Source organism: Papilio polytes, unplaced genomic scaffold (genome assembly GCF_000836215.1).
Source record: "Papilio polytes unplaced genomic scaffold, Ppol_1.0 DF824303.1, whole genome shotgun sequence".
NCBI classification, from domain to species: domain Eukaryota; kingdom Metazoa; phylum Arthropoda; class Insecta; order Lepidoptera; family Papilionidae; genus Papilio; species Papilio polytes.
In genome coordinates this window covers 2433177-2454585 of record NW_013524901.1, presented here as the reverse complement: position 1 = coordinate 2454585, position 21409 = coordinate 2433177, and the positions used below count along the sequence as shown (strand labels likewise).

At 34.7% G+C, this 21409-nt stretch overlaps 2 protein-coding genes across 2 annotated transcripts; one reads left to right on the top strand and one right to left on the bottom strand.

Annotated features, from left to right (window-relative positions):
- Positions 1-339: 339 nt before the first annotated feature.
- LOC106101366 (innexin inx3) lies at positions 340-14779 on the top strand. Its single transcript, XM_013280563.1, has 9 exons — positions 340-579; positions 5391-5576; positions 11588-11784; positions 12090-12212; positions 12582-12677; positions 12754-12864; positions 12956-13092; positions 13340-13487; positions 13687-14779. Exons 2-9 carry the CDS (start codon positions 5414-5416, stop codon positions 13870-13872), a joined length of 1161 nt encoding a protein of 386 aa, XP_013136017.1. The 5' UTR covers positions 340-579; positions 5391-5413; the 3' UTR covers positions 13873-14779.
- Positions 14780-15788: 1009 nt separating this feature from the next.
- Positions 15789-20744, bottom strand: LOC106101371 (dedicator of cytokinesis protein 3-like). The gene is made up of 4 exons (XM_013280575.1): positions 20563-20744; positions 19673-19756; positions 18834-19027; positions 15789-16069 (listed from the first exon to the last, which is right to left on the bottom strand). The coding sequence occupies exons 1-4, from the start codon at positions 20597-20599 to the stop codon at positions 15917-15919; spliced, it is 468 nt and encodes a 155-aa protein (XP_013136029.1). The 5' UTR covers positions 20600-20744; the 3' UTR covers positions 15789-15916.
- Positions 20745-21409: the final 665 nt, after the last annotated feature.

The window sequence follows — 21409 nt, the reverse complement described above, 5'->3', positions numbered from 1 at the left end:
AAATTATCATCAATATAACACCGGCCGATCCGATATTAACACATAAGGCGACGCGCTTTAAATGCAGGAAGCAATTCTCACTCGTATAAACCGGTAATTATAGGCGCATTAAAAAAAATTGCCATACGAAATTTCAAAGCGCCGCTAACGGAGAAAAGTAGTCACGACAGACTCGAACTCGTTCGACGGATTCTCGGATTCGACTACTGTGCATTTGGAACGGTGGAAAGAGAGATATGTCTAACGGGTACCGCTGGCAGTAGGAGAGGGAAAGAGACAAGCGTAGCTGCGTACACGCCGCGCATCAGCCGGCAGCGCGCGACGAGCGGGCGCGCAGCGACGCGCGAGTGCGCTTTCCAGTCCGCGCTCCCGACTCGCAGGCGACTGGCGTGCCCGTGCGACGCCGCCACCGGTTTCACTCCACTCATTATTATATCCATGACGTATCATTTAAACTATGACGTATAACTGAACGAGTACGCGCTACGAGCCCTCCGTTGTGTTGTGACGTTAGTAAGGACGAATAGTGCCCGAAGTTTTGGGAGAGCGACGAGGGAAAAGTAACTGTTGATTTTAAAGGTAAGTTAAGTTGTGTCATAAAGACTGGGCTGGACGAATCGGAAACACGTTTCGGCGACGCGAGGAATGCAGTTTGACGGCATGTGTATGGTATATGCAGGAACAAAAGCCTTGTGCACAGTCATCGTGGATCTCTTTTTACTCCGAGCGCTACCTTGTTAGGCCGCTGGGTAAACTGAGATTCCATCCAGACGGTTCCAAAACTTTTTTATTGAACAACACAAGGTGTTAAGGTACCCCAAGAACTCGCTACCTGTGATATATTTTGTCACTACCTGTTTGTAATAAAAGACAAGGGTTGTACCGGGAAACATTTGTGAATAAAAGACGAGGGAATCTCTAATAAATCTACTGTAATATTTCCATATTGTTGCGACACTAATTTAAAATTGAAACGAAGCAACGGCCGTATCGTAATGTCAGTGGTTAATGACCCTCAATAGTTTCGGTAAAAAACTTAGAATAGCTTGTGCTGTTTAAGTTGCCAATCATTACTTTTTATTTGTGGCACAACATTATTTTTCAGATCCGCAATAATAAAAACTTAACGGTGACAACAGTCACAGTCTTTTTGTGGGCACTAGAAATTGGGAGTTGAGATTCTTACTTTAATTTCAATTACTCGTTTATTAATGGTGTGCTGTTTTTGCGGTTTTACGCCATACAAACTATTCATACGTTGAGCTCGAATGCAGTTCTTGGTATCATTAGCATAATATCCATGTAAATTTATTATTCATAATTATATTAATGGAATTAAAAGTAAAAATCACCTTATTTATCAGATAACATGTAGTTTGCGATTACAGGTAGATGGTTTAAGAAATTACTGGACTGAAATAAGAAAATACTTTCATCTTATTTCGGTCTAATAATTTCTGATATTTTCGGTCAAAAAAGTGAAACGTTACATCACTATACTTAAAGCAGAATTAAAAGCCTGCATCTACATAATTTCTAAAATCAAAATTAGTTTCTGAAATGTAAATTTGACCAAGTCTAGTTTAACTTGGGTTCGAAAACATCTCCCACGTGTTAATCTGTCCACCTTGCTTGTCTTTTTTTTCTTACATGAGAACGCATCAATGAAGTTCGATGGAAAATTTGAACATCTTGTACAATGGTCATATGTTACATAACAATACGTCACAGATAACATGTGAGAAAAAGAGTTTCCCACAGTAGTGTGCGGGAATTTCATTGTACTCCGGTGGCATCCTTAACAGGTCACACTTGTTGGATTCCAGTCACGCGGCGCGCGCGCAACCTGCATCGATCATCCCGGATTTTATATATTTAGAAACGTTCTATATATAAATAAAGTCCTTATTTATAACCATTATGTGTTAATAATAACCCATACAAGTCAACTAAGATTCTAAAAACATCTCAGTAATATTATGAATAAAAAAACTCCAGAAGTTCTGAACAGGAATGTGTAAAAATTGGACCACAGACTAAAGTCTGGAATAGAGTTAAGGATCCAGTTTTCAATTCGACATAGACGAAGTTGGGGCAACAGCTACTTTTTAAAGTCGAGTACAGGAATTGCCGGTTCTTTGTTCGTACGATATAATCTCGTTTGAAAGCCGACGAAACAACTATTGATATGCACCTCGCGTCATAACAATTAGTACGGACAAGTTATACACTACGCGACACGCGTACCAATCTTCGCGAATATCGGTAACTTTGACCTTTAAGATAACCAACTGAACGCAATAAATGTTTACAAGTAATGTATTTGAAATGAAATGAAAATGTATTTATTGCCACAAAATAGAAATTATATAACAAAGACTTATTCTAAAGGTGACATATTCGTGGCAAAAGGTAGCCAGCTCAGCGTATGCAGGACGGACTAAGCCGTTCCTGCGCTGATTTTCAGCAGTATTGATAATAGCGTACCTGTCAGACCAAAGGGAGTAGGCAAAGACTTCAAATTGACTTAAATATGATCAATTCAACATTATGTTCTTGTTTTCGTGTTAAAACACTGTAATAAATTGCATCAATCTTGAAATAATCTGTACCTGGACAGATACGATAATTTACTTAAATATCGTGAACCAAGAAATAACGGAGATTTAACCGAAAATAAAAATAACACGTATATGAATTAACAATATTGTACGCGTTTGCCGATGTTAAGAAAAAATATGATTTACATATTTTAAATCTCAAGGTCCACCTCTGTATTGCTTACGTTTTTCTAATTGTTTTTTTTTTAAACAGATTATAAATAATTCTTATTAAATACAAAAGCTTGAAGTTGGTACATGAAACTTGGATTATCTGAAACGTGAGTACAGTACAAGGGTAACCGCAACATAGATATGAGCCGTTTCCGTATTACTTGATATTGTTCCGATGACACACAGTGATGCCACAGTCAACCTAAAGATTACTTAAACAATCCATAGTGTAGATTTCTTATATCAAATATTCCATAGAAACCAATTGACAATTCTCAATACGGTAACGACGATCTCTTTTCGGATAATCCTGTAATAAAATTAGTTTATTCATTTAGTAATTCTCTTCCAAGAATCCACTAAGGGAACTTATTAGTAATTCAGGGAATACAAAACAGTCACTATAATAGTATTTATGACACCTGCGTCTAATGCATTAGTCACTTTAGCCACCGGTCTGAAATACAAAAATGATTTTTTTGTTTTGATTTTAGTTTAAGACGAAACAAGTGTAAAAGTCCACATGCGATCAATTAATTCATTTTCATTACCGGTGACTCTTCCTCGATTACTGCTGTTATCAAATTTGAAACATATCGAGTTGTGATATCGAATACGAGAAGTTGTTGTTCGTTTGTCGTCGTCACGTACAATTACGACAGACAATTCACCATTCACTTGCATCCGACCGCAGATTACCTAACAAATGCAGCGCGGATCGATGTCGCGTCATTAGATACGCTTTTACACGCCCATATCGATATTTGAGCTCGTCTTTAGTAAGAAATTTGACACAAAAAGTGTCTACAAGTCTCTTGTAAACACTTTTAACCATATACCAACGATTAAATTTGGTTTGAATTTCAAACATCATGATAATTTTATATAAAAATGCACCAATCAAAGCTAGATACTAGATAGACGTATTCGTGTGCTTTTATTTGCCCACCTTAAGTGCGTCTGCACTTCCTATTGTTTGCAGTCGAATGCATACACACGGGATTCCTTTCCCACGGACTGGTCGCACTATGTGAGCCCGCCAGTCCGCCCGTTGGTATAGAGCACAGACGCAATCGTCTCCCGCAATTAGTGTTCATTCAGGGAGCCGTCGCGTGCCGTCCGCCTCAATAAGCGATGCGCACAACCTCGGCTCGCCACATTCTTTGTTCAATTTAAATTATAATGACTCATTAAACATGCTAAAGATTGCATAATTTGTAAGTAAGACAAAAATTAAACACTATAAGAATAATATCAGACCAACGTATCTGGTTTCCAAAGCTAATACAAAGAACGGCATGACGTATGCGTCTGCGACTGTCATAAAAAAAGAATGTTCCTTCGTGCCCTTTGCTTCACGCCTACGTTATTATCACTGAGCAAACAGCGCACAAATCAAACACTCGTTAAAGGAATACTTTAACGATATGAGATGTTCGTTCGTTACGACAGCGTCATAAGACACAATTATGATAATTCCGGGTAGTTAACATGTTATATTAGGAGACAAATGTTTGTGCGGGCGTGCAGGGAAATCCAACTGCCAACCGTTGTAAGTTCGCCAAATCGTTCAAGATTGTCGCTACGCAAACTTCAAAACTGGTTTCCGCGTAAAATTGCCGTCGGTTCGCTGCAGGAGCAGCAGGCCGGGGCGCACGGAGCGAGGGGAGGTTTGAGCGCAGGCCGAGCATGGGCCGAGCGCCGGTCGACGACCCGCCGCGGCCCTGCGCCCGCGCACACTTCGCCTTCGTCGCGGTCGACCTCATCCTACCGCGATTATGAGATTATGATTAAAGCTTTTCAAGTGTACTTAGTTATCCTAAGATTTACGTGCCAAGACATATAAACGTCTTACTTAACATTTATAAACAACATTACAAAATAGTAATTATACTAGACGAGCGGTAAAAACAGATAGACCAAAATGATATTAATTTATTGCTAGCATGTGACCTAAATAGCAGCGTGGACACTGCGTAGGAACGGGATCAAGAAGTCGCGAAGGTCAAATCCATTTGTGATGAATTACCCACTAGGATCGTATTCATTCAATTCTACGTGCATATTTCATAACTACAGCTGACGGTATATTCTCAGTAAGTGCAAATGCATTAAATAAAAATAGACATAACGATGTGTCTATACCGACGCGTGTGACCGCTTGAACTGTGAAGTCGAATATTGGTTCATAAAAAACGCGGACCCGAGATTCTAATGCGGAGCGTGGGCGAGAAGTAGCTACATCGTTAAATTATATGAGAGGTCATCGATTGAGATGCCACGTCTTCGGTACTGTCACTTGTAATGCTTTATGATTGTAGGTATATGATGATTTAACGTTTGAGACTTTTAAGTCCCGAAACCGGACCTTTATCGGAGCGACGAAAGTAAATATAGATATAAATTCGGGACACTGTATAAATAGTGAGAACGTACAGATTACAAGAACGTAATAAAATATACCGTTTGAGTTTCGATTTAGTATGTGCGCCGTATGGCAATTGTCGGCACGTTGGACATGTCAATGTGACGGTTTTATAAATAGACCCCTAACCCTAACCATTGTCTGTTGGATATAACGTAAGCATGTAAATAAAATAGGTTCGTTTGTTTCAGACAAGAGGAAGAAATAATCCAAGATGGCGCTGTTTGGTATGGCGTCGGCGGTGGCGGGCTTCGTCAAAGTCCGCTACCTGATCGACAAGGCTGTCATCGACAACATGGTGTTCAGAATGCACTACCGCATCACGTCCGCCATCCTGTTCCTGTGCTGCCTTCTCGTCACCGCCAATAATCTTATCGGTAAGTTATTTGATAATACAATGACTTCATTAACTGTCATACCTTACAGTGAAAAGCGAAAATAATACGTTAAAGTGAAAGTTTATCAATCAAAACGTTATAATTAAGATCAACAATACCATTGCTATAGTAACCGTGAAATCCAATGACCTAGAAACCGAAATCCAAATAACCCATAAATCTCGGAAATAACAGTTCGTCTAGCCGGACTGTGTGATTTTGTAACAACAGTAAATAGAGATGAATCACTTTCAGTTCATTATTCTAAACGGTCAGTATGTAACAGTTACCCAAATCGAGACATGTCAAATGAGTAGTACAAACAGAACAACGTGTTAGCATACGTGATAAGGTTAAGACCGAGCGTGTATGGGACATTGAACTTGTTGCAAGGTACTCTTCCCAACAAAGTAAAAGGTATATTGCTACAAGCATTCACTCACGCCTTCATTTCTATTCTTGTTTTACTGCGTATTCAATACCTTTTTAGTTTGACGCACAATATAGGTAGAGGAACTGTATAACTTAGTCTAGAAACAAATCTCAACATACATTAAAATCTTAACATAATCAAGGGCGGTTATTTTTTTAAACTTAATCTGATGCTTGCGATTAGTCAATTAGTTTATTATGTTCATCTTTTTTCTTTCATGTTAATAAATAAAGCGTTCGAAATCGCGATAAACAGCTCATCTCCACTTGTAACGCGCAAAACGTAGATAAACTTGCAAGTGTCAATAGCCAACGGCCTGGAGGAATTTGAACTTTAGCCTATTTAATTATGACATGAATATGTGAATAAAAATTGACTAACATACAATAAAGTTGCTTATTCCGCTATCAAAGTAGTGCAGACAGCGAATGAAATAACAACGACCATTATATTCGTAATAGCAATCATCCTGAACCGGTTTCTTTATACATGCGTGCGCACACGAACGAATGGTGCAGAATCTTATGTCTGGACTCGCGACTTCGTCCGCGTAAAATTAAAAAATATTATAATATTATATAATTACCTTTCTAACAGTGAAATAATTTTAAAATCGGCTAAGTAGTTTTTGAGTTACTTCAATACATACAAAAATACAAATCTTTCCTCTTTATAACACTAGTATAAATTTTTTTTTAATCTTAGGTAAAGGGGGATTTTTGTCTTGGGAAAGATAGATATAACGACTTCTTCGATAAGTGGTTAAAATTAAATGAACTGGAACCATTCATCTCCGATTTATTTAAAGATATTTTACACATGTAAGTGAAAAAAAAATAGAAGCAGACAGGCTATTGTTTTTATTAAGAGCCCGACACGTGCTTCCCATATTTTGTATGTTAATGACTGTAGTATCAGTGCTTCATTAATACATCATTAAATAAAGAATTGGATGGACTTGTGCCTTAAAATAAGATATCTGTGTCAATGTGATAGCTGAATTTATACATTTTCTACTATGCAGTTTTCTAACGGTATCCTTAATTCCGGGTAAAAATGAACGTACAAAAAAAACAAACAGACGACTTGCGTGCCTCCTTCTATTAGGTAGTCGATTAAAAATATGAAGTGAGTGAATTGATTACAAAACAGGACAAGTCTTGTCTTTTTTGACCGCAAATCGATATGAACTTGATACTTTTTAAATTCCACGTAAAGCGTGATGAGTGGACAGTTACTCAATTGTTATTCATAATATTGTCGCTTATGATCAATCCACACAAGGTAATCAAACGATCTCAGGTTTCAATTTCCAATATGTGACTGGTGACGATTTAAACAAACAGTTGCTTACTCAAAACATATAGTGACCATATTTTAACACAAAGATAGTAAGGTAACCATATTGACATAAAATGTGAGCATATTTTGACAATTAAAAATGTTACCAAAATGTGCCCAACGAGTAAAAAATCTGTTTTTAAAAATACTTTAATCCTTTTCAATTCCGACTAACAATACCAGAATAGACCCCATGTGTACAAGTCCTTACAATTGCTCTCGTTTCCCCTACAAAGAATTATTATTATTGTACGTAGGCATAAAACTAAAATGAGCATGTGCGTGGCAAAAGGCGTGTATTCAAGCTGTGCGTATGCGCATTATTATTACCTGCAGCAATTACCGGATCTAGATTGCATTAAATCACGTTCACTGTACCTAAATGTCATACATTAAACGACATTGTTATGAGCAAAAAATAAACATTCTTATCCACGTTTACGTTCTATATAAGTTCTAGATTCAGCAAAAGTAATAAATTTATATGCCGCGTGGAATTAAAAAGAAATGTGTAGCCTATATGTTCATCCACGCTATCTTCTACATCTCTACCTAATTTCATCGAAATTCGTTAAGACGTTTAGGCTACAAACTCTAACAAACATCCATCCATCTAAACATTCGCATTTATAATATTAGTATGAAGTATGATTGTTATAAAATATTGCAAAAAGACATAGCGTTGGTAATCGTGTTAAGAAACTCCATTAATTGTTACTGATCCAAATTTAAAAATAAAAAAGACAGATAATTTTAAGTTCTAGGGCGTGTTCATTTGTATCAGTTCTTAGAAACAATCCTATCTCACTGCAAGCATAAGCATTGCAAGATATCAAAATGCAACGTAGTAGTTCGTGACCTGTCCATTGCGAATGCCTAATCTGTCTGTCTACTTCAGGTGTTACTAATCAAAACAGCGATAACAATTGTAATTAGATCCTAACTGTGAGATAATTATAATAGACATCAACACGTTCGAAAAGCAAAAAGGTTACATTGCATATTCAGAACTGCAGAAGCAATACATATATTTCAATTATTTTGTTATACGTTAAGTTAAATATTTTTTTACCTGTATTAGTTTTAGTCTTGAAGTTAATAAGCGTAATTCTTCTGTAAAATGTCTACTGGTTTTTATTATTTCTGGCTGGTGTTAGCTTAGTACATTTCCAAAATATGAATGAATTGTGTAAAAGAGTTAATCTACATCAAAGTTAAGATTGAAAAAAAGCAATGCATTTCCAAGTAAACGGGTTAACTCATTAATATTGCATTTCACAGACCTCTGTTCTCAGTATAATCTCATAAAATGTTACAAAATAAGAAAAACAGGTAGGTATTATTATAATTATTTTAATGCACGCAATACTAATACTATAACAGTTGCCATTGCATTCATGTCCATTGTTAAAAAGATATAAAAATCCTAGGCGTACAATAACGAACTTTGGCGACCGCATGACCGATTGTTTAGAATATGACTTTTAAATCGATTGTCGCACATTTATTCGTCTAGCTATTCTATTTATTCTAGGCCCCCTACTAGGAATTTATATCAAGGCTACTTTAACATGCGTATTAAAAAAGATTTTCTTCAGTAACCGGATATACAGGTCATCTTTTAGACGCTTTTGATTGTAATTCATCAGAGATTTTGTTCAAAACTTTTTGTTTTCGAAGTCCTAGTATAAATTTATATAACTTACACAGGTATATATTTATTTATTTGCTAATTATAATCGTGAACTTTGCATTTCAATGTATCATAGAAAGTTGAAGTATAGCAATTTGGAATCGAAAGGTCCAAACTGCACAAGCAAGGCTAAAGTTTGCAAAGAGCCCAAGTTTGCCGTGACCCAGTACTGCGCTGGCAAACCGTACCGATGCTAGTTATCGACGATCGTTAAACCTTATCACACGTGTCACCGATACCAGCACAACTAACGACATAACGGTACAATTAACATAACGAGAATCAACCCGCATGCGTTCTTAAGTTACTAAAAAATACTGCATCGAACATTAGAACAAAACGAACAAAACAGATTTTACATTGCTCAACTAAAATATAAATCAAAAGTTATGTCTTTTATTTATTTTAACTAGAATAAACTCTAATAATGTTGAAGTAAAACGTTTTAACATTAGTAATAAAATTTCTGTAAATTATACAAATATATAATTTATCCAAGCTTACAGGTTTCCTATCTGTACAAAGTATATTTACGTCATTCGGAAAAAAAACACTTGATTACTTTTACGTCTACATTTTTTCTTAATTCCGTGTTGCATAAAGACGTAGGCTGAAGACTAATTGATGATTAACGCAGCAACTAATGCTCGTTAAACGTTAATTAAAATCATATGACCGTAAAAGATATGTGCGAGAAATTATTCACATAGTCATCCATTATTGTAATCAAACTTTTTTTTAATAGACTTTACATACATTATTATTTTTTCCATAGTTAGGATTAATGTATAAGGGCGGGTACACAAATGCCAGTACAATAAAGTAGTAGCTGGTACGCCAGTGACTGCCACTTGTCTCCTGGCACTGACATGTGTATACCTTAAGACACAAAAGTAAAAAAAAATTACCCATTTTATGAGTTGGGTAATAAATAGTACATCTAACTCTTTCACCTTTAACCTCGTATATGAATAGGACATTATATTAGCTATAATTCTGCAAACAGGAAGTATCGCTTCCTCTAATTATGTACTTAGATTGCAAATCGTATTTATTGTGTTGTATCTCGTCGTATTTGCAATCACTAAGCATTCAATAATGATTCAATGCCAGGAGGGTAAACATTGTATCCAAAACGGTAATACGTGACTACAAACAGGGTACGGCATTTCATCAGTCAACCTTAGTCATAAATAAAAACTACGTAAGTTAAAGTGAAACGGCATTCAAAGAAACGGATTGTGGTTATTAGCAATAAGGAAAATAAACCCCTAAAATTTGATTACATTTATCCTTATTTAACTAATTATTTTTTGGACCAAAATAACATTTATCTTAATATATTTGTTTACTTACAAGCAACGTATATGTAATCTCTACTAATATTATAAAGAGGAAACATTTGTAATTAGCATGTATTGAAATAACTCAAAAAGTGAACCGATTTCAAAATTATTTTACCATTTAAAATTACGTTATCAATGATAACATAGGCTATATTTTTTTTATTTCACGCGGGTAAAGTAGCGAGCAACAGCTAGTGAATTAATAAAATGAAAGTCATAACGGCTGAATCGATTAAATTGCGTAAAGGAAATTAATAGTTTGAAAAGTACATTGCAATTGACTGTATCCAACATTGTTTTGGACATTATTTACCGTCAGATTTAGATTACAATCAAAAGTCTACTTGTAAAGAAATTTGTACTTCCGTAATATTTCTATTTTAGTCAAGTCTACTCATATTTTATAATCACTAATACATCCGCTTTAGTTCCGCACAGATAAAACAGTACCCACGTGTTAAACTAGTTTACAATTATGCAAAGTATAGGTTGGGGTGCTCATAACGGACAAGGTGATTCGAGTCACGGCCGATACAATTACTATAGGCAGGGGCACTGCATTTAGATACGTCCTCGACACTGGGATCAGCGTAGGAAAGGATATGCAATACTGCGTCATAACTGATTTCTATACATTGAAAAAAGATCTAAATCAGTAGCAAGAAAGATTATTTTCATTTTTTTATATTCTTTTATAACTGTAACTTTTATTCTTTTAGTTCTATAGATTTGTATTAAAAAAAAGAACGTATCGCAGAGCGAGCGAACGATTTTTATTTTTAAAACTACAAATATGTAAACATTGAAAACATTGATAAGACACTGGCAATTCTAGATATTTTGTTTATGGAAACACGAGTTCATAATTAGCCAACGTACAAAAACAATGTCATATTCGACGTTACTTTAATTATTTTTCCGTTTACTAATGACTGCATACAATGTGATAACACTAAATAAATACTGAACTTGGACAATGACTTTTGAATCATCGGTATAGGTAAATCTACACATATGTGCCTAAATTAGTATGAATCTATTTACCTTGAGAATTTGACTACCTGTCTACTCTATTTATTTATTTTTTGTCTAGTTAACATCAAGTAAAACAGTGATAACATTTTACTAACACTATGAATTTCAGGATTTACCGGAAACTTCTACAAGTATATTGTTTATATCAAAACTTTTTTCGCAGGTGATCCTATTTCGTGTATAAACGACGGCGCGATATCCGCTCATATCCTGAACACGTACTGCTGGATTACCTACACGTTCACCCTGCCCTACACCAAGAGCAAAGGCATCGCGCACCCTGGCCTCGGCAATGACTACGAAGAGGAGAAGCGCATTCATGCCTACTACCAATGGGTGCCCTTTATGCTGTTCTTCCAGGTAAGGGCATGAAAAATTCATTAATTATATCTCTAATATCCAAAAAGTGTAAATAAATTTGGTTATGACATTTCTGCAATCATCAACACATCATAGTGGACGATTTGAGGTCGAATTAATTGGAATTTTTGTACAGGAATATTTAAATAGTTCATAGTATGTGGATGATTTGTTTTTAGCATAATTAATGGTTAAAACATGACTAATGGTGAATACTGACTGATACTAAATATATCCTTTCGAATCATCTTCGATTATATAAAAAACTTGACATAATCTATACAAGCTTTTTAATAAAATTCCAGGGTCTGCTCTTCTACATTCCCCACTGGATCTGGAAGAACTGGGAGGAGGGCAAGGTGCGCATGATCTCCGACGGCATGCGAGGAACATCCGCTTGCATCGCAGATGACAAGTCCAAGAGACAGGTATCCCGATCCTGTTCATAAAATTATAACTGATGTAGTGTCCCGCTTCACCAATTGCTACAATTGAGATAAGGCACGGTGCTAATAAAACTTGATATCCATCGTAATTGACCCGGTGATTGTTGCACGAGTAGCGTTATTTGAGTACTATGAATATTGTTCATTTCATAAGCTACCGGTTACATATTGTTTTGATAATATTATCCTCATAATCGTCCATAGTAATGTGGTAACCCCGATTGATAGTTTACATTAACATACAATGAAATGATAGACATTACTCTTATAAACGCAGAGAAAACTAATGAAGCAGAGTCTACAATTTTAGGGAAATAGTTTTACTAAGCCATTTAATGGTGTTATTTACAGAGTCGTCTGGTCCAGTACTTGTACGACACCCTGCACATGCACAACTCCTATTCTTTCGGCTATTTCTTCTGTGAGATTCTCAACTTTGTCAACGTGGTAAGTATAACCCTAACAATAAAATATCAACTGAGATATTCAAAGAAATATTAATAAATTAAATGTTTTTTTTTAGGTTGGTAACATCTTTTTCCTGGACACTTTCCTCGGCGGCGCTTTCTTGACTTACGGCACTGATGTCGTCAAATTCTCTAACATGAACCAGGAGCAACGGACTGACCCTATGGTACGTTTTACATTTAAAATTACTAGAACAACTATATCCAATTTCCTAACATAATCTAGAATTTCTGTGATCATGTCAAATTTCTTTCCAGATTGAAGTGTTCCCGCGTGTTACTAAATGCACCTTCCACAAATTTGGTGCTTCTGGAACAATCCAGAAACACGACGCCCTCTGTGTTCTCGCCTTGAACATTCTTAACGAAAAGATATTCATCTTCTTGTGGTTCTGGTAAGTAGATTTGCTTATCTATTTTATAGTTACTTCGTGCTAAATACATGAACAGACATTAAAATTCACGACGATAGAAACAAAAAAAAATCCTTGATGGGTAAGACTTCCTAATGTAAAATTAATTGTTTTTGTCCGTATTTGTAGGGCATTTCCTAGTTGAAGACAAAGAAAATTGTATTGAGTCATTCTTTACAGCTATTGCGTTGCTATTGACATGTACTATAATATTTTTCCGTGGTTCTAGGTTCATCATCCTATCAGTCTTGTCAGGCTTGGCACTCGTGTACTCGGCTGCTGTAATCCTTCTACCGAGTACCCGGGAGACTATTCTCAAGAGACGTTTCCGCTTTGGTACACCTAACGGCGTTGAGGCACTTGTTAGGAAGACTCAGGTATGGTTTTAAACATGTTTTTACACTAAAAAGACTGTAACTATGGATAGATGTCCTACAAAGAAAAATTTAAATCAACAAATTGTTTTGTGTAACTTATTAATTAAGGCTACTTTTCAAAATACGCTGATGATTTTCACTACTTTGTAATGAAATTTCAAACAGACTAGTTTTTAAGATTGCTATTATTTTTTTCCAGGTTGGCGATTTCCTGCTATTGCACCTGCTCGGTCAGAATATGTCAATGCGTGTGTTCGGCGAGGTGCTGGACGAGCTGTCGCGTCGCCTTCATCTCGGCTCCAACGCGCCCTCCGCGCCATCTACCCTCGAAATGGCACCCATCTATCCTAACATCGAAAAGTATGCGAAAGAAACCGAAACCTAAGCTAAACGGTAAACTCTATTATGTCTCATTTACATTTTTTGAGATCATTATCTTCATTGGGAATATATTTGTAAATCTCAAACTATGTATGGAGACATTGCCATTTTTTGTTCCTTATATTTAGTTATTCAAAATATTCATACGCTCTTACGATACCTAGTGTTACGATTTCTTCTATTGAAGACAATTCCATTTCATTACGTTCAATACATTCCTTTATTGTGTAGACGATTTTACCTTTGTTAAGGTATCAGACACAGTTTGCCTTAATAGGCTTTTACATGGTCTCAATCTGTTTGTAAATGGAAGTATTTTTATATTTATAACCCCTTTTGGGGACAGTAAACAAAATTGACGAGCATGACATTAGTTGTTAAATATATATAGTGAATCCATTGTGAATTGACAATTAGGCAATAATGTGAAATGTATGAGAGATTGGGAAACAAAACAGTGTCTGTGATGTTACCTATGCAGGGTAAATGTAAGAAAATCCAATTTTAGTGTTTAAATCAAATACTTTGTTGAAATTAGACAGTTATAACATAACAAAAAATATAGAAAAAGACATATCGCTCAAAATAATTTTTAACGAGAATTTAACATTTTCAACATGAAAATAAATTGTAACATAGTTTTTAAGACAATTATTTTGATTACATCGTTGAAAGTATTGTGTCTATTCTACTGATTTCATTTTACATAGCATAGTATTATAAAAGACGTAAGCTATTGAAAAAACTTGTTAGTTTTAGTAAGATAATGAAATATGTACGACTTAGTTAGTGAACATTGGTGCAAAAGAGGTGTGGAATTTGTATAAAAAAATATTATACTCATTTACTCTGACCATTGTGCCATTGAAGGGATGAAGCGGTGTACATGCACCAGGCTTGCATTTGTATAACGAAAAATTCCACTTTTTCATATATTGACATAATTAGTAGATAAGTTTATATTTCTAGCAGTCATTTAAGCCATATACAATAAGTGCCTTACCCTCTCCAACTTCAATGAATCTCCAAAATTCTTCCATATTAATAATTAAGGCATAATAGCACATATTATTTAGGATACGTAGTATAATGAATTTTATTATTGCATCTCTAAATTAAGCATCGATTAGTATGAATTTAAGCATTCCTAGAATAAATTCGTTTTGTTGTATTCAACATTATTTTTACGAAGACTGCCTTTGTAACGATTTCTATATCAATGTAATTTCTTTTTGATTTAGAATAAAATGCATTATAAGAAATCAGTGTTTTATTTCAAGAGTCCTTTATTAGATGATGTTAAAAAGAAGAGTTTTACAGATAGCTTGACTTGTGAAATAGACTAAAACGGCCCATTCCTATGCTGCATAGTTTATTAATGTACTGTCTGATTATGGTGTAAAGTATAATACTTATACTCGTAGTATAAAGTTGATTAGTATGGATGATGGACTCTTATAGAGACTTATCTTATAGAAATTTATTATTTTTTTGGTTTAAACTCATTTTTTGTTCCTTTCTCTCATTTTTAATGTTGACTGCAAAGAACTGTTAAGATTCTATTGTCAAGATGTGATTGATAATTTAAAAATGTTGAAAATTAAAAAATATCTAATGCAAAATAACTTAGCTCTCAAAGGCGATTTATGTTTACTTCAGCAATTCTTTATTGCCTAAATAAATCCTATTAACAATTAACATGTCAAATATCTACCAATTAATACATTACAAAATACAAATAAAAATATTTTATTGGTAAGCTAATTACAAGTCAGAATGTTAAAAAAAATTATGGCAATGTAAGAATTTTGTACGAAATAAACAACGGTTTCGGCGTGGACATCCGCGGTACCCTAGCAATCGCCCTAACCGCGCGTTTTTGCATCAAGAATGCCCTATCCCTGTCGGCCGCACGCACCCACAACTCGGAGCCGTACTGTAGCAGCGAGTGTACGGTCGCGAAGTAGCAGGTGCGGACGACGTCAGCAGAGACGACTACATTCTTACGTTTCAATCACATCAATAATTTAAAAAGTAAATAAAAAAACTCACCTATTCCCCCAGTCTAATTTGGCGACGAGTTTCAATCGCAACGCACGCGTTTGGTCCTGCGTGAGAGTGCCGGCGAGCAGTGCGCGGCGGCCGCTTAACAACTCTCGCATAACCTTCGCGACCGCACTGAATCTGTACGTTTCTCGCTCCTGGAAGTTACACCACTTTTAAAACTAACGCTTATGTTCACATTATATAGTATACCATACACAGTACTGTTCTAAAATATACGATCAATCTTTGGTGTTACAGTGGTAGAGCCCGCTTTAACATCTTCGCACGAATGGGCTGGCTAGCCTGGTGAAATACCACGACCACACAGAAGACAGACGTCAAGTGGGAGAAATTCCGCTTTTCGTCTGATGAGTGTGGTGCCGTAGGCCCAACTATGGTCCCTTTTCCTTCCCATCCTTTTTCTTATGAGAAACGATGAGAAGGGAAAGTGGAATTGACGGGGGATACGCATAGGAAGGGGAAATATCCTCTTTATGTGCATCTCCTCCGTCGATTAAGGGTAGGCAACGCATCTGCAATTGCGGATGTCTGTGGATAGCGGTCGCTTCGCCATTTTGGCGGATTTACGTGGCCGCTGACTCGTTTGCCACCCTATATTATAAAAAAAAGTTTCGATGTCTTATAGCAGAAAGAAATCTTGCCACGATAACGGTTCAAAAACTACGAACACTTTGGAGAGATACTAAAGTAAATTCGGCATGTAGATTTTGTACAAGAAATAAATACTAAAGTTATTCCTTGCTATCAATGTTAGCTTGAAGAGGTGCACAAGTGGCGCAAAAATAGTAAATTTAAAATATGATATGTATATAAAATATTAATAATTTAAGAATGGTACAAAATTATTACATAGTAAAGCATTTTGCAGAAGATAATAACAACTGTTTTTCGAATTGGAAGTACTGTAAAAAACTGTTTATTACAAATTCTCAGCTGTACTATTTCGAGGTTTAAAATAAACACAATTACCTTAAATTAGTTTGAAGCTTACGTCATCCTTAAAAAACTTGAACCAAACAAAGAACATCAGTAATTATCTTATTTGTATTATCATTACTAACGAGAAGAGCTATTCGAACAAATACTAACTTAAACAAAAACTAGCGGCTATCTATTACAAACTAACATGACAATATAACTAGTTAGGAAATGTCTACACAAATAATATTTTTTTTAATCTTGTCTATTAATATTATAAAAATGATTACTAGGAACTATTTATTAAATTTAAAAAAAAAAGCTTCGTATTTTTGATTAAAACTATTACATGAAAATTACTTGTATTTAGCAAAATAGACGAGAATACAAAATTAGTGGAAAAACTCATGGAATTATTATTAAAAGATTTAATTTGTATGAACGTGGCCTTATCCCGCTAGGAGTATCATCTTAAACCACAAAAACCGCTAAAGTATATAACTCGGGGCGTAAACATATTAATGCAGAACAAAACGGTGTGAGAACGAGTAACACTTTACTATCGATATTATCTTAGTAATGTTTAAATGTGAAAGTTCATACAGATGGATTGATCCATTCAGATTTAAAAATATATACGCAGAAAGGCTCATTAGATCTCGTTGAAATTCGTCATAAATGTAAAACAGTCTGTAAGAACACATACTAAGTTTTTTTTTTTAATTCCGCGGTGACAGTCGCGGGTTGAGACCCGAAAATACAAATTCATTCGATCATGTTATGTTGTTAGATCTTGATGCAATGAGGTCACAAATACCAACATGATAGGATAAACAGCAATGATAAACAATAGGCAAATATTTAACAAGACAATAGTTAATGTCTGTGCAACAATTGCGTCAATTCAAAACGATGATATGAAGCGAAATTATATTATGAAAGCAACATTTACTGTATCATACACAACAAAGTATGATGGGAAATTCAAAATTATTAATTTTGCTAAATTATATTGGGATTTCCATTTTCTATACAGTCATAGAAAAATTTGTTCTCTCCCTCTCACTGTCTATAAATAAACTGGGTATAATAGAGATAGAATATTATTTGAATATTGCAGTAAAAAACCCAAAGTGGATATCAACTAAATATATTTCCCAGCTAACAGTCAATGTTCTCCATGACATGGGGGCAATAAGGTATCCATATATGTTCGCGTACAATTACGCAATATAATAAATATGTCCCGCGCGTCCATCGCTTCCGGACTGCGGACTTTGACCATGTTTCAATGACATGATAGCAATAGGATACAAATCATATTCGATTCCGGCCTTTAATGTACAAACATGCTCACGAACACATCAATATTGCATAGTCTATTACGCATTTGCCATTTTTATTTTTTTTAAATCACTCGCCCACGTAAAATTACAAAACATAGCCTATGTTACTCAGCGATAACGTAGCTTTCTTATGGTGAAAGAATTTTTGAAATCGGTCCAGTAGTATTTGAATTATTTCAAAACACAAAAATACAAATCTTTTCCTATACAATATTATTATAGACTAGCAACCACACGCGACTGTGTTCGTGCGGAATTTAAAAATTTTTAGTAATTAGCATATAAGTTCTTCTAGAATATGAAATGAGATCTGTTTAGCCATTCTGTAGAAACCTTTTAACAAACATCCATCCATCCATACACTTTCACATTTATAATATTAGTTAGATTGCATTTCTACAATGATAGAATGTGAAAATCTAGCACTCTGCAAGAATGTTGACTCAAAATTAAAATGTTTCTTTTTCTTTGCATAATAATAGTCTTAAACAGAATAAATAAGGAGATACTTGTAGACATAAATACTTGCTAGGCAATACATTCTTTTTAGGTAAGATATTCACATAAATTATGTATGGATTTAGTCATACAAGTAAACAACATATTAGCACTACTATTAGGATCTTATACTAACCACATATAGTTTCTTCCATAAACGTGCCCAATCTCTCAAGACACATGCTATCTCCCGCACAAGGGGATCATCCTTCAACTCTGCAATAGCAGTGGCTCCAGATCCTTTGACTGTACAGGGTCGTATAGACACCACACATGCAGGGAATATGCCCCATGCTGATCTGTTTGTTGTACTGAATCCTCTATACCAGCCTGAAAGGAGAAAACATAAATATTTAGTTCAATTGAAGATACAAAAATTATGTACTTAAATAAGTTTAAGGCACCTTATAAAGACTTAAATGAGATAAATTTAGCCAATAAAAAAACTGTCATAATTTATTTATTTCTCCTACTTGGTATATCGGAGGATAGGGCATGAAAATTATTTTCATACTAACTCATGTCACTTTGATCAGATCATTCACATAGGAAATTATATTAAAACTGTTTAGTACACAACTCTGTAGGTGCATAATTAATAAAACATTTATTAAGTATCCTATTTTAGTATTATAAAGTAAACAAGCAAGCGGCCACCTGAATCTGTTAAAATGGCGTAGCAAACGCTGCTGAAACATCCCCAAATGCAGTTGCATTGCCTACCCTTAATCAACAGAGGACACACACATAGGATATTCCCCCTTCCCATGCATCTCCTCCGCTGTCAAATCCACTTTTCCTTCCCATCCTTGCCTCTTAAGGGTGTAAAGGAAAAATGACTAAAAATATGCCAGACTATGGTTTACATCTGTTCCAAATCAGAGTTAATCCATTTAGAAGAAGTATCACTTACTAAGTATAGTAACAAACATCCATCCAACCATCAAAACTTGAATAATATTTGAATTAGATTACCTCCATTTTCTTCCAATATTTGCACTGTCTCTCCGATCTCCAAAGGTAGCCCGGAACGTACATCTCCTTTCCAATTGTAGACAGCTAAAAAAACATTTTAAAGGAATGATTGCTTGTACCAGTAATTTTAAAGGGAAAATCAATGTTCTATTTTTAAGACGTGAACATTGGATGTAAATTGGCATGTCTGCAATAGATTCCGAAGACACAAAGTATATTGTTCAAAATAATGATTTAATTAACATAAGTAAATAAAATCTTGTAAGTTTTAACTGCAATAGTTGCTTGGTAAGATGTGGGTTTATTACAACAAAATATGAATATAAAAAGTTTTCCTATTTTGCTTAAGTAATTGTAATATTGTTATTTATAATTAGCTTTGGTATTTAAAACTTATCCATTTAAGATTGCAATAGTCAAGAATATGAAATATTTTTATTTATTTTAAAATCACAATACATATAAATTTCCAGACATCAATAAGTAATTAAAGGTTTTTATACTCAGAAGAACAGATTTATAATATACTTAAGATGCAGAAACTAGTTTAAAAAAATCTTAATATTAACTAGACAAAAAACATCAAAAACTAGAAGACTGAATAAGTGCCATTGCATGACTAGTTCAAAGGAATTTTACAAAACATATTAAACTATAGACATAAAAAAATACTCCTCGCAGAATTGTTAGGGTCTTTTGTGTAAAAAAGCATATTCCTTTGTACTCACTTAAAGCTTAAAATGTCAAGAAAACTGAAGCAGGTCATCCAAGTAAGTAGAAGTAACATTTTAAAATATTATTTATTAAAAATTCAAGACATGTTTTAACATTTCCGCTGTAGAAGTAATCAGGATACATTAATTTTGATTAAAACTGTATGTCAAACTTACCGACACCTAGTTTAGGTGTTTTTGATGCAATCCACATTTTTACGATGAAACGTTTATATAACAAAATCAACACCACAAGACATCACTGATAGTAATAAAATTAAATGCAAAATTTATCCAAAAACAATAAACACAAATTGTACTACAGCTCTCAACTTCAACACTTCTCACTTCTCAAATTCACAGATTACAGATATACAAATCAGTTGTTTTGCGTGGTACACACTTGGCCAGTACAGTTAGTAGTTGCAACGGCCAGTCATTGTTATAAATTTGGCGTCACTGCTAGATATGCCAACTGCGGCAGGATGTGTAGAGTATCACAATACAGCATGATAGCAAGAATGTTTCATTTGATTTAAACTATTCTCAATGTAGAAACAAATATATAACAGATTGTGAGGATTCACTGGCGCCACATAGTGTTCACACTGTGCCAGTTGAATGCCAGTCTGTTTGATTGCTTGTGAAACGGCGAATTGTGAATAGCGCATTATGTTAGATTGCACGGTGATAAAAGAAAAAGATTACAGCTTTTGCACACCTGATTTTGACAAAAATATGTGAATTTAAAGTCATTCTAAAAATTCAAATATTCTTTAGTTTATCTTTGCTCAACATTTGACATTCCAATCGAAAATCTGACAGATGACAGGTGTCCTGTCAATATTTAAATAATATTTTAAAATCTATTATTACATTATTAATATTAAGGAATTTGATTATAAGTAAGTCATTATGTTTTAAACAAATATGAATTTAATTCAAAAGTAATTGAATTTCACACAGGAATTATCACAGATAACACTATAAGTATTCGCATCAATCGTTTTATTCGCGACTGTTG

Bases quoted from the DNA above. Each gene is read 5' to 3' on its own strand.
- LOC106101366 (XM_013280563.1), top strand. From the start codon at position 5,414: ATGGCGCTGTTTGGTATGGCGTCGGCGGTGGCGGGCTTCGTCAAAGTC. The intron at 11,785-12,089 runs GTAAGGGCATGA...ATAAAATTCCAG, and splicing joins CCTTTATGCTGTTCTTCCAG to GGTCTGCTCTTCTACATTCC. The intron at 13,093-13,339 runs GTAAGTAGATTT...CCGTGGTTCTAG, and splicing joins TTCATCTTCTTGTGGTTCTG to GTTCATCATCCTATCAGTCT.
- LOC106101371 (XM_013280575.1), bottom strand. From the start codon at position 20,599: ATGTGGATTGCATCAAAAACACCTAAACTAGGTGTCG. The intron at 19,757-20,562 runs GTAAGTTTGACA...ATGTTTTTTTAG, and splicing joins AACACCTAAACTAGGTGTCG to CTGTCTACAATTGGAAAGGA. The intron at 16,070-18,833 runs GTTAGTATAAGA...TGTAACTTCCAG, and splicing joins TATGGAAGAAACTATATGTG to GAGCGAGAAACGTACAGATT.